The 27,665-nt window shown below is 46.8% G+C and overlaps 1 protein-coding gene across 5 annotated transcripts in view; it reads left to right on the top strand.

The window, feature by feature from the left end:
- DLC1 (DLC1 Rho GTPase activating protein) overlaps positions 1–27,665 on the top strand; it is a 338,602-nt gene that overhangs the window by 303,631 nt on the left and 7,306 nt on the right. For all 5 annotated transcript variants that reach the window (XM_036011671.1, XM_028526373.2, XM_028526376.2 and 2 more), the window contains 8 exons: positions 4,682–4,753; positions 10,243–10,324; positions 16,911–16,974; positions 19,563–20,989; positions 21,393–21,569; positions 24,652–24,811; positions 24,933–25,131; positions 26,719–26,932. In XM_036011671.1, coding sequence (XP_035867564.1) covers positions 4,682–4,753; positions 10,243–10,324; positions 16,911–16,974; positions 19,563–20,989; positions 21,393–21,569; positions 24,652–24,811; positions 24,933–25,131; positions 26,719–26,932 — 2,395 coding nt within the window. The remainder of the gene's footprint in view (positions 1–4,681; positions 4,754–10,242; positions 10,325–16,910; positions 16,975–19,562; positions 20,990–21,392; positions 21,570–24,651; positions 24,812–24,932; positions 25,132–26,718; positions 26,933–27,665) is intronic.

The raw sequence follows: 27,665 nt of genomic DNA, 5'->3' as shown, positions 1-27,665 counted from the left end.
AGGGTCCCTGAGCCCGAGAGAGAGGGGCTGACGGACGGAGTGCAGTGAGGACCCGGGGCACATGTGCCATCGCTAGGACTTTCTTTGGCTTTCAGTTACAAAGTAGGAACTCATTGGTGCTGCCTGGACAGGTCACTTGGGACCGAACAAACACAGCGACCTTAGCATAGCCCTCAGGAAACCAGTGCACCTAAGCAGAGGATCGTCAGACACCACGTACTCAACTGCGAATTGCCTTTCCGTTCGGCTTCCTGCTCCGGGGCCAGGACCTGTGTCTTCGATTGTCCCTGTGCACAGCTGGCAGCACGCTCAGTAGGGGTCGATAAGTAAACACGGAGTGAAGAGGGAAACGAAGGAACGTTGGCTTCACTGAGACGCACGCCTGTCCTGGAACGTGCCTGGCGGTGGTTTTGAGTCAACCGCTATTAGGCCAGCCGGCCTTAGGAGCTGAATTAGGACCGGCAGGACTTTCAGAAGCTTCCTCGGCGGCTTCTTTCAGAATATGCGCAGAAGAGGTTTCGAATATTTTTAAGACACACAAGGGTAGGGATTTTGCTAATTGCTGGTCAACATCTTTGCTGTGATTAGGTAACGTCAGGGTTTAATAAGTATTAATTAATAGATACTGCTGTCCGACTTGGTCCAGCCAGAATTCATTTTACATGGGTAGCTCCTGATAACCAGCCTTAAGCCGCTGTATGTGTTTGACATGTCTTTTTTATTCATTGCAAAGAGAAAAGGATTCAAGTCAGAGTTCTTTGCCTGAGTTAGTCCTCCAGGTCCTTGGGCTTTCGCTTAAGAAATAAATGTGGGCAGCATCTGCCCTGAGTCCTGATTTTGCAGCATGTTGTTGAGGGAGGCGGGGAGGCCAGGAATACCCACTAAGAGGGGGACAGCCCGAAGGTGCAAGCGATCACTTCCTGCTTCCACCCAGTTGCTGTTGCTCAACCTGCCAGGGGCAGCGAGTGTAGCAGAAGGATGACGGGCTTGGGGAATTTCGGCCTCACTGACCGTCGGGGGCAAGGGGAAGAGAGGGTCACCCCATCCTGCCAGGAAGTGTGCAAATAAGGCCTGATGGTCCCCGGTCAGGACACAAAAGGGTCCTGGCCCTCGGTCATCTAATCCAGCCAGCCACAAACGCTGATTCCAGTAAAAATTTCCGGTTTCCTCCTCAACACATTTGTCTGTTGTTTGCCTAGAGAAGACCCAGGTAGAAAAGGGACATTGTCTCGCCGTGGTGTTTTCCGTTTCTGACGGCATTTTGACCTGGTGGGGAATGTTTTTTAAAAAATCACCCTGACAGTCTTCCTACCACCACTCTCGTGCACTGAGGGAAGAGCCATACCCTCACGGTGGGTTAGAAGGCTCCGAAAGCCAGACACGGGGAGTTCTCGTGACCGGAGTAAGGACACATGTACACGGTATCCTTTGATGTTTTGCATGCTGTTTGCCGGTGTCTATTTTTAAGGATAGAGCCTATCCTGTTCATTTCTGTGAGTCTTAGTTCTCTATTCTACTGTGGCCTTCGGATGTAACAGAAGCTCATTTTTAAGAAAAGTTATTCCTCTGCTTATTTCGTCATCTGCATATCTTGGGGATAATACTGGCCATCCATGTTTTAGAATCAATATGAAGAGTGAATGAATGAATGAATGAATGAGCATTAGTGTATAGACAGTGCCTCACCCATAATGAGCACTCAGTAAAAGTTAGCCATTGATAAAGTTCGGGGGTAGGGGGCGGGCATCTGGAAAGACAGCCCAGAGGAGGCAGCATTTGACCTAGGCCTTGAAGGATGAGTGAAAGTTGACACTGAGCGGACGGGAAGGCGTCGCAGGCCAGAGTAGTCAGAGGTGTGGGAAGAGGAGCGCGGGGTTTACTTTGGCTGGAATACAGAGGGAGTACAGGGAGCTGAAAAGCTAGGTTGGACGCCACACGCCGCATGGAGGTGTTCAGACTTGACTTTCTGAGCCGTGGAGTTCCAGTGAATTTCGTGGGGGAGAGACGAGATCAGACCTGGAACTTGGGAGATTTGGTGAGCCGGGGTTGGATAGACTCTCTGAGGGAGGAGAGAACTGGAAACCCGGAGTTTTGGTTTTAATCGAGAAACAAAAGTAATAGTCACGAGTCAGGGAGGGGAAGAGAGGGTGTTCCCTGGCAGACTAGGATGTGGGCACTGGTTTGTTCCTTATGGAATGAAAGGGAAAAGGTACTTCAATGTAAAATAGATACAGGCTCCCCTGTTTCCCATGGTTTCCAGTCTAAAAGAAAGACAGCTTCTCATCTATTTTAGGGAAAGGTAAAATGACAGGATCTCCGCAGTCCTCGAAAGTATTGCGCTTTAGCCATGGTAAGCCTTTAACTCAGTGTTCTGCTGGAGAGGCAAATCTTCCACCTGTTCCCGTCGTCGTTTGCGAACCATCGGCCCTAAGAAGCGTGACGACTGGGACACGGGTTTTTAGACCAGTGTTGGGTCATTTCCTTCTCTTGGTGGAGGAACACGGGTAAGAGAGCGATAAGACAGCAGCAGGCGCTGGGGGCTCCCCACGTGTCAGTGGGCCCTTCAGTCTGTCATGCGTGTGACGACCCTGTGTAGTTGGTAAGGAGAGCAGTATATAGATAAGTGTCAAGATTTTGCAGAAAAATAATCCCTTCTGTCTTCTGTGTCTCCTGACACAAAGCCATTTGAATGAGAAGAGTGGGACCACACTCTGAACAGGGGGCCGTGCTGGCTGGCGAGCTGTGTTTGACTCAGGCTTTTCTCTGTGCGCTGTGGCCTGGCGTGGCTCGCCGCTGGTTCAGTAAAATGTCAGGAAAGCAAGAACATGTATTGAACAATCTATTATCGTTCAATGTCCAACAGTCTGTTCAACAGAAGTAACCTGTAAATGGTCAGAAAAGGGAGTTATTTAAAATATTTTTAAGACACAAACACTTGGCTCTTTTTTCCTTTCCTGTATCTATTTTTCAGCAGGGGCCGTGGAGATAGAGTAAAAGTAGTTTCCTCATTCTTTAAAATAAAATGTTGAGCTTTTGTATATTTTTCCAGCAATATGGTTTTCTAGAAAATGTTTATTTTATGATTTTATTTAAAGCTTTCTTGCCCTGGCTGGTGTGGCTCAGTGGACTGAGTGTTGGCTTGCGAACGCAAAGATCACCGGTTCGGTTCCCAGTCAGGGCACATGCCTGGGTTGTGGGCCAGATCCCCAGTTGGGGGGCGTGTGAGAGGCAACCAGTTGACATCTCTCCCACCAATGTTTCTCTCCCTCTCTCTCTCTCTTCCTTTCCCCTCAAAATCTTTAAAAGAAAATAAAAAATAAAGCTTTCTTTTTTCTGAGACAAGGTGTGGATATAAATACATGAAAAAATGTTAAGCGCAGATAATTCACATTGGACAATTCTGTTTATTCTTTAATTCAGTACAAACATGGAGGCTCGTACACATTTATCTCACTTGATCCTTCATCCCCAGTTCAGCCCTGAATCTGGTGCTTAATGCCGCTGCCTTCATGATACGATTCATGGCCGTAAGCTTTGCCATGCCATGTGCTTCCTTCCACTCTGCTGCTAGAACCGTGTGTGCTTTGGGTATTAACTAGCTCATCAGAAGACAGCAGGTGGCTTTTCTCTGCGGCCTGCTCAGGAAGGACGCTCCTACCTGCGTTAATGAATTTGAGTGTTCATAATTACCTTTCTCTAAAGGTCAAGGATCTCTTGAAGTAATAGGCAACAACATGCTTTGCAACCTTACAGTTACCAAACAAAATTAAGACACGTACTTCCCCTAAGATGGGCTCCCATCTGACTCAGGGGAGAGATGCTAAATGAAGGTTTGCATCTGGAATAAACTAAGCAATGTTGAGACATTTATAAATGGTGACTATCTTTCAATACCTAAGAAGTCAGATGGCCTGAGGAAAAGGGGAAGAGAAACTGAAAGAGTGTTCTTTGTGCAAGCAGAGAAACTCATGAATGCACCCTCGCCGCCTCTGTGAGTCAGCTTTAACGGGATTGTGACGTGGGCTGGAGTGGGTTTGAGTAGAATGTGTCAGTGGCTCTTGGCCTTTCTGCTTATCAGTACCACCTACAAGAAGTTCATCACGGGGAAATAGAACCTTTATGAGGCAATTTGGCCTTCCCAGAATTGTGGGATTTGTTGACTTGATGCCCCCACGCCCGGCGGCCCAGACCTCCAGCTTGCCCCAGCGCCTGGGGCTTGAACATGCCTCCCACGAGGTGGCTGAGGGCCTGTTCTTTGGATCAGGCTAGTTCCCTTCCAGGGTGTCAGGCGCACTTGGCGGCCTTCTGTTGATACGAAAAGTAAAGCCAGGCTGAAAATGCCGGGTATAATCCCTCAGCTCTCTCATTATGCCCTAATTTCACGATCATTTCTAACCAGAACATAGAAGCAGCACAGAGTGACTTAGTGCTGGGCCTGGGCGCTAAGACCTTTCATTTTTTTTAAAGGAAAGACAGTAATTATGTGCATTTTTAAAAGTGTGGAAAAATGCACCAAATGTTAAACTGTTTGAATTAAGGGGTTTTCTTTTTTTTTTCTTTTTGGCTTATTCGTGACCAGCAGACATCCGTGTTCTGCTTGTATAACAAAATCAATTTATTAAGGAAAAGAAATGTGTGAAGATACACGTGACTAACAGTTTTGTCTTTCATTCTATTGCAGAAATTGAAGCCAAAGAAGCTTGTGACTGGCTGCGGGCAACAGGCTTCCCCCAGTACGCACAGCTCTATGAAGGTGAGCTGGGAACACTATTTCTTTTTTAATTAGCAAAATCATACCCTTGGTTCATGACTATTATAGATCTATAGTTTATTTGCAGATACTTTAATGAATGAACTATTTCATTCATTCAAATAACAAGGTAGCAAGCACCTAAGACCCACGCCACTCAAGACAAAAGCTGGCGTCTTGATAAAAACGCCCACACACTCCCCCGTGGGGCCCCTCTGCCACTCCCATCATCCCAAAGTCTCCATCACCCCGAAACCTCTCTTTACCATGTTCTTGCTTTCTTTGTAGGTAGTTTTATTGCGTTTTCCTAAATACATTTCTCTAAACTTATTTTTCCTTTGTAAAAAGGGTATTGTGCGCTCTGTAATCTTGTAGGATTGAATGTTTTCACTTCTTGTATTACGATTTCTCCATTCTGTGTGCGCCCTGCACTGCGGTGACTGCTGTGTGATAAACACTTCATTGCGGGGCTGCAACACGGTTTATTCATATGCACAGGCTGGGGAGCATTTAGGTTTTCTGTTTTGTTTGCACAAACTGTGCTGTTTTGTGCATTCTTGTGCTTTCGTGGCCCATGTGCAGTAACTAATCTTGCATGTGTACCTGCTGCTTGCTTGTAATAGGATTACTGGGCAATAGAGAATATGTATATTTGATTTTATAATGCAGGTTTTAAAAAAAATGTACCGCCCTGGCTGGCGTAGCTCAGTGGATTGAGCGTGGGCTGGGAACCAAAGTGTCCCAGGTTCAATTCCCAGCCAGGGTACATTCCTGGGTTGCAGGCCATAACCCCCAGCAACCGCACATTGATGTTTCTCTCTCTCTCTCTTCTCTCCCTCTCCCTCCCTCCCTGCCTTCCCTCTCTAAAAATAAATAAATAAAATCTTAAAAAAAAAAAAAAAAAAAAAAAAATGTACCGATTTTCACTCCTACAATGTATTCTCAATGCCTGATATTATGAGACTTTAATTTTTACCAATCAAGGGGATATGACATTATATCTTACAGTTTGACTTCCATTTCTCTAGTGACTAATAATATAATGCATATTTCTTTATGTCATCCGGTTGTATCTGTTTGCTGTTCTGTAACATCTGTTGCAAATTTTCACAGAGTTGATTATGCTTTTCTTTTTATATATATATATATATTTTAAGATTTTATTTATTTATTTTTAGAGAGGGAAGGGAGGGAGAAAGAGAGAGAGAAACATCAATGTGCGATTGCTGGGGGCCGTGGCCTGCAACCCAGGCATGTGCCCTGACTGGGAATCGAACCTGCAACGCTTTGGTTCACAGCCCGCGCTCAATTCACTGAGCTACACCAGCCAGGGCGATTATGCTTTTCTTAATGATTTGTAGGAGTTCTTTATTCCAAATGGCAAGCCTCCACTGCTCGGGCATTGCCGTTTGTAATTAGGCTTTTCCCATTTTTTATATTGTCATTTGATGAATATTATTTCTTCTGTGGCACTCAATTTTGTAATGAACAAAAATGGACCTTTTAAAAAAATAATTAGGACCTAGGCTGAAGTTTCGCTGCTCCATGTCGTCCTCGGTGCCCTGGGGCTGGCTGAGGGGCTGAGGGCAAGGATGAGGAGCGCCTCCCGTCTCCCACCTCCGCCGAGCCTCCGTCCACCCTGGACAGGCAGAGTGCCCTCCGCACAGTGGGAGGAATGGGCTGTGTGTTTAAGTGAGGGCTGTGTTGCCCTGGAACACAAATTTAAAAAACGAAAGAAAAACAAAGAAAAATTAAAATCGAATGGAAACAAAAAAAAAATAAATGAGAATTGTATGATACTCTATATCAAATCATTTAAACATCATTTATAGTTGTGAACTAGTGAACTCCATTTTGGGAATAATTTTCAAGAGAGAATTGAGAGTAAATTAAATGACTTTCCGCTCAGTGCTTCTTCCCGACTGAGCATCCTTTGTTTCTTTAATATCCCTGAGATGAGACACCAGGGGTCTCTCATCTCTTCCCTTCTCACTCATCCAGACATCCATTCCGGTGATCGAGCAGCTGGTGTTAATTCTGCATCAACAAGGTGAATGCTGCATGTCTTACAAAAACAAGACAGTCTAAGCCTGAAAGGAGAACTTTAAGGGATTGTCAAAACTTCAAAAAGCAAACATAATTTTGGTTGATTTACATTTAAAACTACATCTTTTTCATCAATTAAGAAGGAAGGAGATACTATGAGACAGCCCACTGTGTCACACAATATCTAAAAGATCCAGTGGAAATGATGTCACATTTTTTTCATCGGGAATGTTCACTTTTCTCACAATAAATAGTGACTTTAGCCCTTACTAGTGTGGCTCAGTTGGTTGGGTGTCATCCCACCAAGTAAAAGAGCCGCCGGTTCCATTCCTGACCAGGGCACATACCTGGGTTGCCAGTTGGGCCCCGGGTCGGGGCTCGTATGAGAGCCAACCCATCGATGTTTCTCACTCTCCCTCTCTCCCTCTCTCATTTCCCCCTCTCTAAAAAGAAATGAATCTTTTTTAAAAAATAGTGATTTTATTTTTTTAAGATTTTATTTATTTATTTTTAGAGAGGGAAGGGAGGGAGAAAGAGAGAGAGAGAAACATCAATGTGCAGTTGCCGGGGGTCATGGCCTGCAACCCAGGCATGTACCCTGACTGGGAATCGAACCTGTGACACTTTGGTTCACAGCCTGCGCTCAGTCCACTGAGCTACACGAGCCAGGGCAAAACTAGTGATTTTAAAACGTGTCTTTAGTTCTTCTCTCCTCCTAGGATAATAGAACAAGCAAACTGCTTCCTGTAACAGTGGCAGTGGGCTCTCCGTTGGAACTAGGGGTCACTGCTGACCTTCTTTAATACCTGAGCAGAGTTGCGTGAACCCAGGCTGAGAGTGAATAAATTGTGTAAGCTTGGAAGTGCTAGGCATGATCAGCAGGGTGTCTTGAAGAGGAATATGGGTTTGGGTTGGGGGTGGAGGTACCCCCAGGAGCACGTCAGTCAGGGACCTTAGATCCCCTTCTTCCCCTAGCTCACTCAGCCAGATTAATTCACTACCAAATTACAATATCTGCTCTTCCTTATTGTAGCCCAAATTGAATGTACGATTCCCCATGAACATGGATTCAGAATTATTTTTATGTCAGACTGAAAAATATTTCACTGCTCCTCCAAGTCAGAGAATATCTCCAGTTACTTTTTTCTTTTTTCTTTTTTTTTTTTGCGGTGTTTAGGGTTAACCTGCCTGTTTATGATGCAGGAGGTGCTTATCTCTACCTATCAACACGGAGAGTATCTGAGTCCTCCAGCAGGACTTGCCGGGAGGGGAGGGGCCGGGCCGCAGTCTGTTGGATTTCCAATTCACAGCTCTCCTGGAGATGGCAGAGATAATTGCCTTTGCAGCGGCAGTCACAGACAGGGCTGGCCTTTGTTCCTTTTGTTCTCTTATTTAGAAATGAAATTTCCTCCGATTATGTCCATTTTTGGTGTTGATCTGCTGCCAAACAGCACTTTCTTGTGATGTGTGTGTGTGCTGAGACCCAGCCCCAGTCCCAGTCCCTGTCCGAAGGTCTTCGCAGATCCCAAAACGCAGACTGCATTTCCCAGGCTACATTTCAGGGTCCCTTCGTGTGTACAGGTCTCGTTGAAGCCTAAGCCTACGTTGGAGGTGCCCTGTTCTGGGCTGTCATCTCCCCCTCCTTCCTGCCACTCCACGCAGGGTGCGTAGCACACACACTCCGCACACCCGCCCACACATTCCTTGTCTTCCTGTTCAGCTTTATTTTGGTCCTTGGCGATTTTCACTTCCTGCCTTTAAATGCAGGCTAGAAGTTTAAACCCTAACCTGAAGAACTCTAAGAACTTCTTCTACACATCGGTGAACCATCATCTTTTTAGGAAGGAGTTTAGGCAAAAAGAGAAAATTACTGATTTAATTATATCACTCCTCTCTTGCTGTTAGCCCCTATCGACCCAAGAATTGTTGTTAAAACAGAATTTTAAAATTAAGTTGAATGGTGAAGGTCATCTAAAATACAGCCCTGGGTAAATGAAGTTAGGAGCTGCTAAAATAGCATAGTTGCTGTGTAATATACATTTAACAGGCTTGTGGGTTTTTTAATTTACATTCATAGATCTGATGTTATTCTCTGGAACTATTCAAAATATATTCTTTAATGGCAGTGCAGTTATTTGATATAGTTACTGGTGTCTTAACAGTGAAATTCAAGGCACGATCTTTAAGCAGCTTTGCGGTGTGCCTTGCTTGTGTTTACTGAGAGCTCACGTTCCCTGTAAGTCCCCCTCTTATTTCCACCCTGTTGGTGCCATGGGTCATTTGCCTAAGAGACTTGGTCTGTCACGTAATGACGAGACACAATCCTGCAGTACTAAGTTTCATCTATTTCTTCATAGATCCTTGGGCTGTAGCTCCTTCATTGGTTTTCTTATCTTATCATTCAGGGAACAGTATGAGTAATCGAAATCTAGCCTTCAGAAAAACAGAATCGACTGTGACACTCATTAGGTTAGTTTTCCACATTGTAGAACAGAGAAGGCATTTTTAAGTGTTATCTCTAGAAAATTAACTACTTATTGACGCATTCTTTCATATATGGGGAGGCCCAGTATTTCCCCTAATAGCTGGACCTCTGAAGAAGAGTAACATGCTTTTATCTCACGGTGATTGGAGAGCTGTCGTAAACTTCTAGCAGGCCTTGCTTCTCTTCCCCCTCCTCTCCTTGGATTTTTCAAGGAGGATTTTTCAGCAAGTAGAAAAATGAATTCTTCATTGAGTTGACTCTCTCTTTCTGCTTTTCAGTTCCGATGGAACTCAGTATTCTAGGAGTGTCGAACTCCTGCAGATGAAGGGATGTGGGGCCCTGTTGTTCTACTGGCCTTCTGTTTTAGGGGGAGTTCTTTAAAGGCCTGGAAAGCCATATGGAAGTGCTAACATGTGTTTAAAAACAGCACATCCTGAATTCTCTCTGGCTTTGAAGTTATGCAAAGAGATTGGGTCTGCCACCGCCTGCCATTGCTCCGTGCATCTTGCCTTGGCCCAGTTTTCCGGGCCTCTTCCCTGGTCAAATGTGAGCAAAAACACACGTGAGAAGAAAGAAAAAGCCCAACCCCATGAAAAGGGATCATCCTGCTTGTTAAATTATAATTTATGGCCTGGGTCTATGGCCTACTGATTTGTTTAAAGGAAGAAGAGTGTTTTGAACCACTTAACTTTGACCAGAAGAGATACTTTAGTTTCCAAACCACTTCAGATCCTAAGCTCCTTTAGGGCAGTAATCAGAATTATCTTAAGTTGCTTTATTCTCTCCCACAGGGGGAGATAGGGAATGAGGTGTTTGTTCTGCACACAGTAGGTGTTCAAAAGCACTTTGCAATATTCTCTGCCCCCCACCCACTCCTTGCTAAACGGGATTAGTTTGACAAGAACTGAGCGTGCTCAGTAAATGCATTTGGTTTTATTTTTCTGTGTATTTGTCTTTTCAGATCTCCTGTTCCCTATCGACATTTCCTTGGTCAAAAGAGAGCACGACTTTTTGGACAGAGATGCCATCGAGGCTTTGTGCAGGTAAGTGGAAATGTTTCCAGCATTGCATTTTATTTTATTTTTACTTAAAAAAAAACACTGGGCTTATCACCAAGGTGGTATTTGTTTGCTTTTGTTCTAGTTATGTTAGGTCTTTGATTAGCAAATGGGTATAGTGATTTACTTCATTATAAATCATTGGCCTTTTCATTAAGGTAAGTAAAATTCTATTATTTACTATTAAAATAACCCTGCCCTAGGAGGTACTCAAATAATATCATTGCATATTCGACACCATACGATTGCTCGGGCAGCGAACTTCAGAGAGTTCAGAAACCCAGAACAGGAGGGAGTCAAAATGTGCCTTTTTAAAAGGCAGTGTGACCGACTGCACTTGCCCCAGCCAGGTGCCCTAACAGAGCCAAAGCTGCTGCCCAATTAGATGGAAATAACACACTGAGAGGAATAAATTGGGGGAGGGGGCTATGACGTACGAGAGTCAGGAGGGAACATTGCTTGAATTCCAGAAAAGCTTCTCTGAACCTGCTCCGCTTTTCCAGGCACGAAACAGTGACAGTAGCATGAAATAAGGCTGTAGAGTAATTCAGCCCATCCGTTAACCTACAGCGGGCAGGCAGTCCATGGGCATTGACGTGAACGGCACATCAGACTGCCAGCCGGCCTTGCTCTCCGTGCTGGTGGACCTGCAGGCCCACCAGCAGCAAAAGCAATAAAACGTGTGGCAGACAAGGACAGGATCCCAATCCTCCTTCCAAACTTCATGACGTTTCACTCATTTTAAGCCATTCACCCTGTTTCATTTTTCTCAAAACCTATAAAACCGTAAGAGCTGGATTCTGGGAAAAAAGTTTATACATGGACAAAATTCACATGCCAATTTGATTATAAAATGAAAGTAAATTTCCTTTTAATATCAGTATTTAACTTTGAAAAACATTACTAAGATAGAAGGACGTATCCAGTATTTATTTCCACTTGGTCGGCAAAGAAAGCAGTGGTAGCTCTGTGAAAGGAGCTCTATTTTTTAGAGCTCCTATTTTAAAAAAATAGGAGCTCTATTTTTTTTGCCTTTCTTATGTAATACAATGTTTTTTGAGGCAGCTAACTTAAGCAGTGGTTTTAGGGAAAATTAGGTAGGATATTTAGAATGCAAGATGGAATAGACTACTTCTCTTGGTTTCAGAAAGAAAAAAATGCCCTAATTAACCACAGAAACACTGTCACTTTTCAGATCCAAGTCAGCGAGGGCTTGGAAATGCCCAGGGCTTGTGCACATTTTCTGAAGGGAACCCGGTTCCAAGTCCCGCGCTGTAGTGCGTAATATCAGAGCTATGTCCTCTGGAATGAGAAATGCGTGCCGTCGAGGAAGGAAGGAGGCAGCATCTGGAATAGGAGCTACTGCAGACATTTTTAAAATGTTTCAGTGCTTAGCTGTGCAGCAGAATTAATTTATTTCCAATTCATCATCGGTGATAACACGTAGAAGTGAGGCCACTCCTACGACGTACCCTCGAAAATATTTACGCATTGCATCACATCATCCATTTCATACATGTTGAGCCACTTAGTGAGTGGGCCCCTGACCAGCAGCAACAGCTTAGGAATTCGTAGGTCATAAAAAAATATCACTGCAGCATTGCAGCCCAAAAGGTCCCGATTAGATTCCTGAGTACTTTTTTTAAAAGAAATATGCATTGGAAATATAGTTTCCCTGCACTGAGGGGCAGAGTATCCTCTGTCCTGGGTGGTGTCCACTGGCGCTCCTCACCATGGAGAAGCTACCTCCCTTTGAAAGGGAAAAATCAGTGCTCCTATGTGTTTTGTGAAAAGCCTAAAAACAGCCAGCGCTTGATCAGTGTTTGGATTCAGCAGCAGGGTACTCTGACCAGGCTTTGGTTTTCTCTGGGGCCTGAAATAGTGCCTCGCAGCATCTCACGGCTTCCGTGTGGGAAGGGCATGCCGGGGGGACTGTCAGGGGGCTTGAAATCTGACGCGCAAACCGAGCACGTGGGGGAAGGCTTGAGGTTGGGTTTTCTTTAGAATATGTGCATGCACATCTCCAGAATCCACGGTGACAGTCATCAGCTCGTTTGCGATGGAAAACCCAAGGGCTCTTGTCCGCATGTTCACAGAAATAGACTTGTCGTGGACAACGGCCGTGCTTATGAGAGAAGTGCACAAATATCCCAGAAAGAAAGGTGGGAGCACCGTCCTTGGAGATGCCAGCAGGCTCTGAGCCGTCAGCCTGGTAGCTGGAGGTGCAGGTCTTACTGCTGATGGTGCTGTATCCATTCATCTGCCGCTGGCCTCTTGCATGTCCTCCTCAGCCCATGGCATTCGGGGGCCAGCGGACTGTGGGATCTGGAGTGTGGTTTGAAACTTCGCCTTGTTTCAGTGTTTTGAGTAGTTGATTTTAAATACAGATGATCGTATCACTACAGAAACTCAGTTGAAGTTTTGCTTTAATCAATTTTTGCTTTAAGACATTTTTTAATTTACTTTAAATAAAATAATTCTTCCATGATTTTCCTTTCCTGGCACCACTCTCCCAACACAGACACACTCACACACAGAGATGTTACAGGTGCTCCCGTGTGCACACCAGTGCCCTGTTTAAAGGTCATTATAAACATGTGTACACTTAACACGTGCAGATCTTACAGCTCCTTTGGTCAAAAATCTGGTAGGAACTGATTTCTTGACATAGTCTAGTTAGGGCAGAAGACTGGTAGACTTGAGACAAGTTTTCTTGAGCATGATGGTGATTCTCTTAAATATAAAGTTTGGTAACGACCAAAAGTTATAATTACGGAACGGCTCTGTTTTTTGGATTTGGAGTACTAGCCGACATTCTTGCGCTCACACTGGTAAGGGACTTACGTGTTGGTTTCCTTGGAGAGGTTGGCTTTTGTCCCAGTCTTCTTAGCTTTGCTGTCTAATCCAATCCCGACAGGAAAGCCAAGACTATGAGAGTCCCATTCAGTATTAATATTGAGAGAGTGATTCGTTTATCTTTTTTTCCCCAAATTTTTGTCTTTTTTTAAAGATTTTATTTATTTTTAGAGAGGGGAGGGAGAAAGAGAGAGAGAGAGAAACATCAATGTGCGGTTGCTGGGGGCCATGGCCTGCAACCCAGGCATGTGCTCTGACTGGGAATTGAACCTGCGATGCCTGGTTCACAGCCCGAGCTTCTTATGTTAAAGCCCATGCAGACAATACCCAAACTGCGACCTACTATTAGAATACCTCTTGTGAGATGTTCTTTCTCTCTCTCTCTAGCTTCTGAAAAATACTCCCCATTGCTGTTTTCCTGTGGAGTTACAACTGACTCCTCCTATAAATACTCCAAAGAATTGCATAAATAAGACAACAATCATATAATGATAAATAAATATTCATTCTATAATGTTCTAAAACAGCCCTTGAAATGCCTAAGCTATGCAAAGCAGCCTGCCATCCAGTCGATCATAACTTTGTTACTATTTCTGGTCTATTAAGAGGGAAGCAAGTAATTTGTTAAAGTAATTGCACTAATTCCAAAAGAGTTGGAACAACTTTTACTTGTCAGGTCTTCTGAAAATTGTTTCTTTTTCTTTTCTCACTCTCCTCTTGTACTCTTCCCTGTTTCCTTTTTGAGTGGGAGGCCCCCCGAAGCCTGCCTGCTCTGCTTTTATCAGGGCGCTTAAAGCTCCTTGTAGCAGAGCCCTCAACCTTTGATGGCCCACCCCTCAGCGCCCTCCCGGCTCAGAGCAGGGTACAAGTTGCCCAGCAGATAAAACTGACACATTCCTGTGCAGCTGAGCCCTGGGAGGGCCCTGGACGTGGGAACAACCTGCTTCTGGACAGATGGTGTGATACCAGCGTCCTGCCACTCATTGGAGGACTCACACTTAGGATATTAGCTGTTCCCGTATATTCCCATGATTCATATTTATTTTAGAAAGGAATGGAGAAGACACTGCCTTTGAGTGCCAGAGCCACCAGGTTCTCGTCCTGTGGCCTTAGACGAGACCGGTGACCTCCAGGCCCCCATTTTGTTATCTATAAAAAGAAGCTCAAACACAATATCTATACCTTAGAGTTGTCGTGAGGACTGAGCTGGAACAATACGTATGAGGTACAGACATAGTGCCTGACCCGGAACGAGCCCCTGACTGGTGTAGCTGGAACTGTTATCTCTAAGGACATACGGTCCCCACCAGTGGGCGTGCTTGGAGGTCCTGGGGGTGCGGATGAATCCCACACAAACTCCAGGGAGTCGCTTTCGGGCTTCAAAATTGAAAGGCCATTAGTTTGGCACTACCAAGAGAAAAAGATCACGTTGACCTTTATAAAACTGGCCCCCTGGGTCTTTTTTGTTTGACTCAAACCTAGAGTTTGTGAAGTCAGCCCCTCCGACACCCCCACGGGCCTCCATGCCCAGTAAACTGGGTTATAAACACCACTCAACCATTAAAGCCCAAATGAAGTCGAGTGGGTGTTGGGTTACAGGTGTGATTAATGAAACCCAGACCTGAGACAAGCGGTAACCAGTGCGGATTCTTTAAATCTTGAAACCATCTGAGAGCTAAAACACTGTGGGTAGAAGTCCTTTAAGTGATGATGCCCCTTGGAGAGCGGGGGAACCTTGCAGCCACTCGAATGAAAGTCTGTGGACCTTCCTTAGTTCCTTGTTGTCTTTCTCTTCCCGTCAACAGAGAGAATCCTCCTGATCATAGATGCTCTGAGTTATCTTTGTTTATTCTCTAAACAGGCTACCACGTAATCTGTGAAATCAAAGGCGGGCTTTATCAGCAGGCAGAAAGTACTTTCTATCCCCCTGCACGTCAGAATCGTTAGACAAGTTGCAAGGGCAGGACTCCAAACCGTACAACCTTGAAGAGGTCCCGTGGTCTGTGACTCACGTGCATTAAATGCTCTCATCCTGTGAAAACAGAAGAATGCCAATTGTAGGAAGACACGGAAGACTGATGGTGTAAAAGTACAGATCTGTTCCTTTTTTTTAAGATTTTATTTATTGTTTCAAGAGGGGAAGAGAGGGAGAAAGAGAGGGAGAAAGGTTCATTTGAGTAAGACAAAGTGATAACCACCTGGAAGATGTCAGAATTGGGGCCTGCCTGAAGGGCTACCCTTCCCACGTTTGCATGTCAGTTATTCTTGCAGATCAGTTGTCTCGGAAAGTAAGGGGTTTCCTTCTGCAGCCATCTCATGATATACCAGTGAGGGGTTTTTTCTAAGTATTTCCTTTGCATGGAAACTGAGTTATATACTTAGGTTTAAATTAACATTCAGAGTTACAATATGGCTCCTGTTCCAAAGAAGAATCTGATCCGAGCACTTACTTTTGGACTCTGGAGGATTCTGACCTTTGCAGCTTCAGTCCACAAGTTCATGAGTGACCGTTCGCACTGTTGCTGTGAGGATACCCACCACGATGCTGTGCTGAGACAGGAAGTTGTGAGAAGAATACCGTGTTAGAAAGGGCTCTTACTTCTTTTGGTATAAGAACTCACTAATCTTTGTCTTAAGAACTCACTAAATTGTTAACAGGGTGTCTACGGTTATTACTCATTGGAGATGAGTGAAATTATTTTGTTGTTATATGTGGATTTTGACTCGAGATAGAACACGTCGGTGTTTGTTTCACTGACGACCCTCGTGGTCCCTCGTTGCTGCGGCTGTCTCTGTGAAAGTGGCCGTTGCTGGCACTGGTTTCTCGACACTGTGTCCCACCCCCTCCTGGGGCAAGAGGCGTCCGTCCTGTGAAGAGGAAGACACACCTGACAGTATTGGGTTGGCCAAAAATCTGTATGGTTTTTTTTTCTGTAAAATAAAAAAGACACGTTTTGCATCTTCACCAATAACTTGATCGATTTGGACATTCTGAGTATGCCGGCTGTCTCCCACGTGGTGTCACGTTGATTGTTCTCAATTAACGTCTCCATTTGGCTGCTATCAACTGCAACTCGGCTGCCTGGCAGTGGAGCAACCTCCACCGAGACGCCTCCAGCTCATGGCTTCGCAAACCACTGCTGACACGTTCGGTCAGTCACAGCCCCCTCGCCACACACGGCACAGACCCCTCGTTCCTGCTTTTGTTTGCATTGCCTTTCAGTTGCATTTTCACCTGTCTTGAAACAATAAAGCACCATATGCTGAAAATGTTGAGTATTTCTTCCACCTTCAATATTGAAATGGCTATACAAAAGTTCACCAATTTTGATCATTTTAAATACACGCTGATATGACAGCTGTCACCCTACGGCCTAACAAAATTGTTTCGAATGAATTGGAAGACAACTAAGAGCTACTAGAGCCATCGTATGGACAAAACCAGACGAACTTTTTGTCCAGCCCAATACCATATATAGCATTGTGCCATTGCACTATAATGGTCAAATAAAATTGAAATGAAAAGAATTAAAATATATAGAGAGGTATTTTTAAGCTACTCTCACTTCATAAAAAGTTTCTAATACTCTTCTAAATTACAGATAGTAATGGATTCAAAGAAACTCATTAAACACGCCAGCTGTTTGGGAAAAAAATATTTATCTTCCCACCAGCAGGGTCCTGTGTTTGCTAATGTTATTTCTTTGCTCTGTAGGCGTCTAAACACTTTAAACAAATGTGCGGTGATGAAACTGGAAATCAGTCCTCATCGGAAGAGAGTAAGTATATGAAATGGACAGTGCGGGGGGGCGGGGGAGGAGAGGGGCAGACCAGAAACTCAGCTGTGTGTTCTGGAATAGGTTTTTGTTTTCAAACTCTCACTTCCTTGTTCTCCAAAAATGGGCATTTTTAATGTTAGAAAGCAGTCGAGTTTACCAAAGACTCTATAGTATTAAGGTAGTTGAGGCCAATAGCTACAAGTAGCCAGTAAAGTGTTTTTCCTACTATATTTTTTATATGAGATGTAATCGACGTATAGCATTATATCAGTCTCAGGTGTACAGTATAATGATTGGGTATTTGTATATATCCCAAAATGATCCCCATAATACAAGAGGAACCCCCAAAACAGAATTATCTTCAGGAGGGTGGGCCCTTTGTAGTACAGGCTTCCCCTGCTAGGTGAGTGTTCTAGGAACCCATCTGTATCAGTGTACCAGCTGGTGTTGTTGTGAGAAGCTGCATTTGGCCTCTGCAATTTTTTTTTAATTCTTTTCAACACATTTGCCCATGTCATGGTGGGTGATTTATGAGCACACCTGCCACACTGCGCTGAGCTGAGTGTTCAGTTTTTGACCAAAAGTGGCATGACCCCTGTGCCCCACCCTCCCTATTCACCCGATCGTGCCCAAGTGACTATTTTTTGTTTCCCCAATGAATAAAGTCCTCAACGGGAAACATTTTGCCCATGCGGAAGAGGTGAAAGAAAAAGCAGCAGAAAAGCACTAAAATGCATCAAAATCAATTAGCTTAAAACCTGTTTTGAGTATTACATCAAATAGTACTTTAAGGTGACCGAAGTTTAAACATGTAAGAATAAATACACAATTTTTTATAAATAAACTCCGGGCTTTGTGGGCCCCCCTTGTAAGTCTAGTTCAACATCTCTCACCACACATAGTTGCAAGTTTTGTTTCTTGGGATGAGAACTGTAAGATCTCCTCCTTTAGCAACTTTCAAATATGTGATACAGTATTTCTAGCTACAGTCACCATGCTGTAACTATACCCCAGGACTTATGCTATGATGAGAAGTTGGTGTCTTTTTACCCTCTTCACCCATTTCGCCCAACCCCCCACCTCTGGCAACCACCAGTCTCTTCTCTGTATGGGTGATTTTTCCTGTTGTTTTTGATCTAAACAGATCACCTATTTTGTCTCCTTAACACAACGTAGCCTCAGGCCATTGAGGCTACTCCATAGTAAAGGGGTGGGCCGTAAGGCACAGTAGTAGACTTAGCACTGCTCCCTACAGAAATGACAGCTAGTTCCCATACATAACGGTTAAGTATGTTTCCAAGCTGCAGAGATTTGAGTGAAGGGAGGAAAGGAGTTGGGAGACACGGGAGGGCGGGAAGTCCCACACATTCTAGTCACGTGGTAGCATGCATAACCCAACTGGAGGGCGTTTCCTTCTGTGTATGAAATGTGAGGACCTGTTATGAGATCCTACGAGAAGAGGTGGGCGTCGTGCTGGGAGTGAGTGTCACAAATTAGAGTAAACAGGAATAAGTTCAGTCAAAGAACACACGTCTGACTGTTCAGAGCACAGATTTTAATTACCCTGGAGTCCCTGACCTGCAAACAAGCTGCCTTCTCAGGGAAGTGAAACCTTCTAAACACATGAACTGGAACCTCCGAGGCCACTGAGCTGTGCGGACGAGGCTCGAAGTGGGCGTTTACTGCTCTTGACTCACTGTCCTGGGGACCTTGGGCCATATGGCAGTTCCCACGCCGGTGGGGAACATGCCCATCGTACTGAATCATGCGTGCCTCTCGGCATTCCTGCTGAAAGGCTCGGGGGCAGTAGCTCGGGTTACAGCATAACCTCGAGTCCTGCCCGTAGATCAAGCACAGTCAGCAGAGACCTTACCTAGCGTTTGTGCGCATTGCCTGTTTGAGGGCTGGGTATTTGGGAAATTGCCTGCAGCGGGTCTGAGGTTGAAACCTCACAGGACACTTGTGCGTTGTCTGTGCTGTGCCGTGGGCCTGGTTGGGGGAGGAATGGACAGAGCAGGTAAGAGAGTGGAAAGTCCTGGACCGAAGAGACGTGACAGCTCACCTCGCTTGGGTGTCTCTGCCAGTCTGTTAGGAGAGCTGGGGAACGCGCAGGGTGTCCAGGGACTCCGGTTACCACTCTCCTCAGTGTTTGAAAACCACCCTTCTAATTGCAAAAGAGAACATAAACACACGCTATCAACAGACGGCAAGATCGGAGGCAGCGCAGAGGCGGTCCTACCGGCTCCTGCCTCCAGTTCCAAATATTTTGCATGCCTGGAATTTTCACAGATCTCGACTGTCTCCTCTGCGAGCAATTAAAGAACAGCCTATAGATCCCAGAGTTTCCATAAAATAACTCTTACTTAGCCTGAAACACGTAGTGAGGCTTTTTCCTGTTACATTCTTCACATGCATAGTTATTTTTCTTTTTTTAAGTGATAAAATAAAGAAAGAAGGAGGGGAGGGGGAATCGACCCCGACGGTGTATTATATATAAGCTGTCTCCTAAACCCTGGGACCTCGGCACACGCCCTGCTCCCTGCTGTTTGTCTGTCCCAGGGATGAACGGCTTTATTCTGTCTTTTCAGAGTGAAGATTCGGATGAGGATGAGCCTTGTGCAATAAGTGGCAAGTGGACTTTCCAGAGGGACAGCAAGAGGTGGTCCCGACTTGAAGAGTTTGACGTCTTTTCTTCAAAGCAGGACCCCATCCCTGGGTCCCCAGAGGACCCCCGCCTGGAGAACGCCCCAAGCCATGAAAGCATGCTGACGGACCTCAGCGAGCCCCAGGAGGTGGCTTCTGTCCGCAGCCTCAGCAGTACCAGCAGTCTCCCCACCCACATGCCCCCCAGCGGGGACGCAGCGACGCCCCGGACTAACTCCGTCATCAGCGTCTGCTCTTCCTCTGTCAACTTCGTAGGCAACGACGACTCCTTCTGCAGCCTGCCCTCTCCCAAGGAACTGTCCAGCTTCAGCTTCAGCATGAAAGGCCACGAGAAGAACGCCAAGTCCAAGACGCGCAGCCTGCTGAAACGCATGGAGAGCCTGAAGCTCAAGGGCTCCCACCACGGCAAGCACAAGGCGCCCTCCAAGCTGGGGCTGATCATCAGCGGGCCCATCCTGCAGGAGGGCATGGACGAGGAGAAGCTGAAGCAGCTGAACTGCGTGGAGATCTCCGCCCTCAACGGCAACCACATCAACGTGCCCCTGGTACGAAAGAGGAGCGTCTCCAACTCCACGCAGACCAGCAGCAGCAGCAGCCAGTCCGAGACCAGCAGCGCCGTCAGCACGCCCAGCCCCGTCACCAGGACCCGGAGCCTCAGCGCCTGCAACAAGCGGGTGGGCATGTACCTGGAGGGCTTCGACCCCTTCAGTCAGTCGGCATTCAGCAACGTCGTGGAACAGAACTTCAGAAACCGCGGGAGCTACCCAGAGGACACGGTGTTCTACATCCCAGAAGATCACAAGCCCGGCACTTTCCCCAAGGCCCTCTCCAACGGCAGTTTCTCTCCCTCGGGGAATAACAGCTCCGTGAACTGGAGGACTGGAAGCTTCCACGGCCCCGGCCACATCAGCCTGAGGAGGGAAAACAGCAGCGACAGCCCCAAGGAGCTTAAGAGACGCAACTCATCCAGTTCCATGAGCAGCCGCCTGAGCATCTATGACAACGTGCCGGGCTCCATCCTCTATTCCAGCTCAGGTGACCTGGCCGACCTGGAGAACGAGGACATCTTCCCCGAGCTGGATGACATCCTCTACCATGTGAATGGGATGCAGAGGATAGTCAACCAGTGGTCGGAGAAGTTCTCCGATGAGGGCGACTCGGACTCGGCCCTGGACTCGGTCTCTCCGTGCCCGTCCTCTCCCAAGCAGATACACCTGGATGTGGACCACGACCGAGCCACCCCCAGTGACCTGGACAGCACAGGCAACTCGTTGAATGAGCCGGAAGAGCCCTCTGACATCCCGGAGAGGCGGGATTCTGGGGTGGGGGCCTCCCTGACAAGGTCCAACAGGTAAGAGCTTCCGTCCCCTCTCCCGATTGCAGAGGGGTAATCAGGGAAGAATTGCCTCCACTTGTTGTGTAGGGGAAACAGGGTAATTTTACGTCTGGCATTCGTAGCCAGGGAAGTAACTAAGAAAGAGGCAGACCGGGAAATCCTGACATCCCCAAAGAATGGATATTGTTTAATGGGAAGAGGAAGTGAGTTCTGTGGACGGTTGTACAATAGTGTGAATGTGCTTAAGGCCCCTGAGCTGTACACGTAAGAATAGTAAGGATGGTACATGTCAATGTTGTTTTCGATGTGCATCTTCTCAGTTCCTGAGCTGAGAGGCCAGGGGGCAGCGCGCTGCTGACCTGGCGACCCCTCAGGAAAAGCCCAGACGCCCTGACTCGGCCCCGCCTCTCTCTCACAGGCACAGACTGAGGTGGCACAGTTTCCAGAGCTCTCACCGGCCGAGCCTGAGCTCTGTGTCCCTGCAGATCAGCTGCCAGTCCGTGGCCCAGATGAACCTGCTGCAGAAGTACTCGCTCCTCAAGCTGACGGCCCTGCTGGAGAAATACACCCCTTCGAACAAGCACGGTTTCAGCTGGTAAGAGTTTCAACCGCTGTGTGAACGGTGATGGGAGATGTTTCTGGTCAGCTCCTGAGGCTGTCCCTGCACTGAGTATGTGACAGTTCTGTCTTTTTAATCTCTTAGCTGGCCTTCCTCATGTAGTCACGCTTTGCCTTCTGAGGCCGGGATTGGCTGATGAGTTTCTAGCCGTCCGAGTGACAAATTGTCAGTTGACGGGGTGAGAATACATCGCTCTTCCGTCAGCTCATTCAGGTGCCTCCTTCCCAGAGATGGGAAGAGCCCACCATAGGGAAATATGCGTGCAGTATCAGGTCACATGAGGTCTGTCCCAAAGGTATCCAACCAAGTACTATGAAAAATAGAGACATTTACTGAAGAAAATACAAGTACTTGTATTGTACACAGGGCAATGACACCTCAGTCCCCTTCAAAGTGGGCCCCTTGGGACCTCACACAGTTCTCCCAGTCACCATCAGCTACCCTGTCGTATTTTTCTGAATCTCATTGACAGTCTGAAATCTGTTCCCTTTCAAAGATGATTTTAGTTTGGGGAAAAGGCAGAAGTCCCAGGGTGCCAAATCTGGGCTGTAGGGGGACTGAGTCACCTGGGTGATTTGATGTTTCACCAAAAAACTCTGCACGAGACATAATACAAGAGTGGGTGCCGATACATTATCGTGAGGAAGCTGCCAATCACCAGCTGCCCATAGCTGTGGCCTGCTGAATCATCTGAATAGTTTTCATGGAGGAATATTCAAGCTTCATGCAAAATTTGATGCGGATTTGTTGCTGTACTTGTTCAGTCATTTGAATGCACAGCCCCACGGTACACATGTCTACCATCCCCACTGACTAGTACAGTGAAGTCATCATTGTTCATGCATACGCCTTCCAGTTCACTCTCCTTGGTTTCCAGGTTACATCAATGTCATACAAACTCATTATATTAACAGACAATGGCTGGGATTTTTCCGGACAGACCCCCTATTATGGAAAGAAGGAAGGGAAAATGTTGTTTAGGTCATAAGATGTTACGAGGCAGACTTTAAAATGCTCCGTGTACCGTACATGGCTTTAAAATCCTATTGTGTGTTTTTAGAAAGCATTTTGACGTGATTGTTTACACCACTCAAAAATCTACCTGTGCTAAAGATATTAGGTTATGGTTTTTTCCAACACAGGCTTTTACATGGTGAATAATAAATCTAAGGACTTCACTAGTCTAAGATATCATAGAATAAAATATATGTGAAGGTAAAATTTACCAGCTGTACTGTCTATAACTACTTACAAAACTACAGCCCTTGGTGTGCATGACTGTTGAGCTGGATGGGTCATGGGTATGACCTACTATGTGCTTCTCTTAATTTTTTTTACTATCAGTGCAAAACAGAGAAATGTCTCTAGCTTGACATCCCAGCGCATTCCACAGTGTCAGCTCGGTATCCCTCGGTCTTTTTACTAATCTGCGTGTTTATTACCCAATTGCACAACTACCGTTTTTGCTAAAAATGGGGATGCAGCCTATTTCATGAGCTGTGCTCCGTCGCAAGCCAGAGCGGCCGGAGAGCCGGCGGAACAGCGTCACTGGGCTCCCCTCTCCCTGGGACTCGTAGTGAGTTGAGCTTCAGCATCAAAGCACCTCCTGTTCAAAGGCTGTTATTATGTGAGCCTTGCTAAATACAGAAGTTGTTTGTTCTGAATGACAGAAATAAGTATTGACCGGTTTATCCCCACATGCTTCAGATTCTCGGCGGAGATCGTAATGTGTTCTTTGCACATTCCGCTGCTGGGCTCCCTGCTCCCCCGACAAAGCGGGTATTATGCACACTTATAGCCGTGACACCGTATACTTGACTGTATGGAAATACAAATTTGGCCCTGCGTTTCAGTTTCACCTTTCCTGGAGCTATAAACAGCCCCGTGCCGTGGCTGTTGGTCAGTACTCAGAAGTCAGGCAGTCTGTCTCCTGCCATGGTCCTGTGTGCGGAGAGTCATATTTCCCTGCTGGCTATTTAAAACTGCATATTTGACATTCTCATTTCTGAGTCGTCCACCCCCCCGCCCTTGCCACCAAACCCTCAAGAATCTGAAAGTCCATAATGGTTTTTGAGTTCTGGTCAGTTTTTCCAGTGAGTCAAAACCAAATGTAAAAGCCTCACATTGTGGGTCCCACGGAGCAGGGAGAAATTCGACACAAAGTTCTTTTCCTGTCAGTCCTGGCCCTCTCGTGTCTCGTTCACAGAGGTCGTTTGTGGAGCGTGGCTGCGTTAAATGAGTGGCCGTCGTTTCCTGCTGTCGCATGCACTGCAGGGGCTGGGCCTGGTGTCAGGATTCCAGGGAGCCGGGGCCCGGCTACAGAACCCTGCTTGTTCCCCGCCATCCTTCAGACCCCTGAAGGTGTTGCATTCTCCAGGCTCACCCGCTGGAGAATTTATTTGACTTCAGGTCCTTAGCGTGGCCCCACCACTGAGCTCCGGAGTCAGTGGTGCTGTGTGCGACCCACACCACGTGGGTGCTTCTTCGTCGCCATGCCTTACCTGATCCTTTTTCCCCTAACACGCTGGTTCTCGTCGAGAACTTAGAAATGAGTCTTGTCTGTCTTCATGACAACAGGGAGCTTGTCTTCAGATTCCATCCTGAAGCACCTAATTAGGGTCTTGCATGTTGTTTTCTGCTTCTGTTCCTTCTGTGCCGCCATGTTACAAGGAAGCCCATCTGGTTCCCTTAAGAGTATAGACTGAGTTCTTGGGCTTAACAGTGGAAAGGGGATCCCCAACTGAGGAAATGGGACCGGCCTCGCAGCCCCGATTCTGAGGAGCTCCATCACAGCCCTGTCCCACGGCACCGTCTGGGACGGCGGAAATGTCCTGAATCTGCACAGTCCAGTACGGTAGCCGCTGGCCACAAATGACTAGCGGGTGCTTGAAATGTGGCCAGTACAACTCAGGACCTGATTTTCTAATTTTATTTCATTTAAATTTAAGTAGCCATCTTCTCAACACAGGTCTAGGGCCCACGGGTTTTACCTGCAGAGGTGGACAGGAGTAGACAGACAGGTAAACATACCATCTCCCCACCGATGTTCTTTCCATAGGGCTGTGCCCAAGTTCATGAAAAGGATCAAGGTTCCAGACTACAAGGACCGGAATGTGTTCGGGGTCCCTCTGACCGTCAACGTGCAGCGCACGGGACAGCCCCTGCCCCAGAGCATCCAGCAGGCCATGCGCTACCTCCGCAACCACTGCCTGGACCAGGTGAGAGCGGCTGCCTGCGGGTCCCACTCCATCGCCGGAGCTCAGAGTCGTGCTCCCTTTCCTGGTTCCGCAGTGAAGATGTTGCTTTCATCTCGACACTTAACTGTTTTTCTTCCAACAGGTTGGGCTCTTCAGAAAATCAGGCGTTAAGTCCCGGATCCAGGCCCTGCGCCAGATGAACGAAAGCGCCATGGACTGTGTCTCCTACGAGGGCCAGTCCGCCTACGACGTGGCCGACATGCTGAAGCAGTATTTTCGCGATCTCCCTGAGCCGCTGATGACGAACAAACTCTCGGAAACCTTCCTGCAGATCTACCAGTGTGAGTGTCCTTTCACCTCGACGCTGTCGGGGGCGGGGGAGAATGGGACCGGCTGAAACCTCTGGCTTCCTTCGATGTCCTTCTTTGAGGCCCACCATCTGATGATGGCCCCTTGGGAACACGTGTCGTCAGTTTCTTCCTTGCCGCCTCGTTCGTGGAACAGGTTTCTGTAGAACTGTGGAATAGTGCAGAAACACATTTTCCTTGTCATCATTCTCCAATGACCGAAGCAGCGATGCATTTTTACATTCTGGCCCCACAGCTGCTGCTTTCCCCACTTTCTAGAACAGGGTTAGCTAAGGAGCTTAGAAGGGCAGGTGCAGAGATCTCTCCACCTCACCTATGGAAGTTTCGATCGCTTCACGTCTCTCCAGCAGGACCTGTTGTGTTTAAAACTTTGCAGGTGTCTCGAGTGCTTTGTCTCGATGTAAAATGAATAAATCATCTTTTTTTCTGTTATTCATCTCAGCTTCTGCCAGAAATACTTGGGAAAACAATACCCTTGCCCTTCTCACTTTTAAGTGAAGCTTAAAGCAAACAGTTATCTAAATTAATGATCGAGATCGGGATTACAGCCTGCACAGCCGCGTGTTTTTCTTGGCTCTGCGTCGCCTTACGGCAGTGCGATTCGAAAGCAGCTTCTCTCCGCGCTCAGGTTGTCTGGAGCTGGCGTGTTGGGCTCTATTTTATGAGAAATGGAGCTGGTCTGGATTATTTCATTATTTGTTTCATCCTTTCAGATTTTATGAAAACACAGGTCACATTTTCCCCACCGAGGTATTTGTTGTGTGTTGTAACCATGGAGCTGTTTAATCAGCATGGCCTATGGAGCTGCCTCTGAGTGACTTGGTTTTTCCACCACATGCCTCTTTTAGAGGGAAGATCTGCCTGGAAAAGGAGCCCCGAAGTTTGGGTTCTGCATTTTGTACATGTGTGTTGGTTTATGGTCTAGCTCTCAAGCATGGATTTTTACAGTAATCTCTCAGGGGTTTTTTGAAAACTTAACTCACCAGTCGAATAAATGTCTGTCGTTTAGATTGACTGAGTATTTGAGCGGCCCCCTTTTCTCATTGCAGAGATGAGCAGATCGGTTAGAATTAGGAAAGGCCCCAGACATACCGAACATTTTGTAGGGAAGACTAAGAAGTCTCAGTTTTTACCCTCTTATGCGTATCTTAGATAAGATTTTTCATTGAAACTGAACAAGAGCCTAAGTGTATGGTATTTTCAGTGATTGAGGATGGTAAATTAGGGATTTCTAAAAAGCACTTAGAAAAGAAAAGTCGCTCTGAAAACTAAACAAACAGGCCCCCTCTGGAGTTGAACTCTGAGGTGGATTTAGGAGTATATTGGCATTGCGGGTGTTTAAAGTATTTTAACTCCTCCACCGGCAGGAAATACTTGAGGGTAGTGACGCTGGCGCAACCCTAATTTCTTCCATATTAACCTCGAGTACACTCTCAGCCAGTGCTTGTTCAGGACTGGGCTGGGCTCTTTGATGCGGCTGTGTTTGCTCTGGGACCTTTCCTTGCAATGCACGTGGAAAATCACTGAGCTGGCTGACGGGGGGACGCTGGTGTCGTGCAGATGTGCCCAAGGACCAGCGCCTCCAGGCGATCAAGGCCGCCATCATGCTCCTGCCCGACGAGAACCGGGAGGTGCTGCAGACGCTCCTTTATTTCCTGAGCGATGTCACCGCGGCGGTGAAGGAGAACCAGATGACCCCGACCAACCTGGCCGTGTGCTTAGCGCCTTCCCTCTTCCACCTCAACACCTTGAAGAGAGAGAATTCTTCCCCCAGGTACACGTCCACCTCCCTCTCCTCCTTGGGTGGTCTGCATGGTCTCTGGGGCTCATACCTGAAGCGAGCAAAGAGCCGTTGGGCCTTCTTCCTTCGCAGCCCAAGTTCTTCTCCGGGCCTCCTCCCTCCTTTCTTAGCCCTGGGGTGTGACTTCCTGAACCATCTGGTTTTGGGGAGAGGTATTGGGGTCCACACTTTGCCACGGGGGTAGAGGGGTGTTAACCCCCATGCTCCCAGAGCCGTCTGTAACCTTGTCATCACGCCCCCTGCCTTCAAGGTCACACAGACTCACTGAACAGGCAGATGCGGGGTGAGAGCCCCGCTGCCTTGGCTTCTGCATGGCCAGGAAAGCCCAGCTCCCTGAAAGGAAGTAGCCAGGGCTAGAAAGAACAAAGGACAAGGCTGAGCCTCAAAGTTAGCACCGCACTGGCCTGAGCAGATGGTTCTCGGAGCTTCTCCTTGGGTGTGCACAAGGTGGGCGTGGCTGTAGAGGAAGTCAGAGAATCTGGAAAACAACAAAGGCTGATGTTTGCCCAGGGCTTATTCTGTCCCGGTCACTGGACTGCACCCTTGACATTCATCAGATTCCCATTTAACCCTCTTAACAGTCCTAGCAGGTGAAAGGTAACAGTGGTATCTGTTTCACGTAAGCGGAAAGTGGGACTGTGAGAAAGGTCAGTTAGGTACGTAGCCGGCCTGTGTCTACATGGCAAAGCCGGCTGGAAGTTCTGAT

The sequence above is a fragment of the Phyllostomus discolor genome, chromosome 11, assembly GCF_004126475.2.
Source record: "Phyllostomus discolor isolate MPI-MPIP mPhyDis1 chromosome 11, mPhyDis1.pri.v3, whole genome shotgun sequence".
NCBI lineage: Eukaryota > Metazoa > Chordata > Mammalia > Chiroptera > Phyllostomidae > Phyllostomus > Phyllostomus discolor.
Note: the sequence above shows the minus strand (reverse complement) of the source record. Positions and strands in the feature narration are given on the sequence as shown.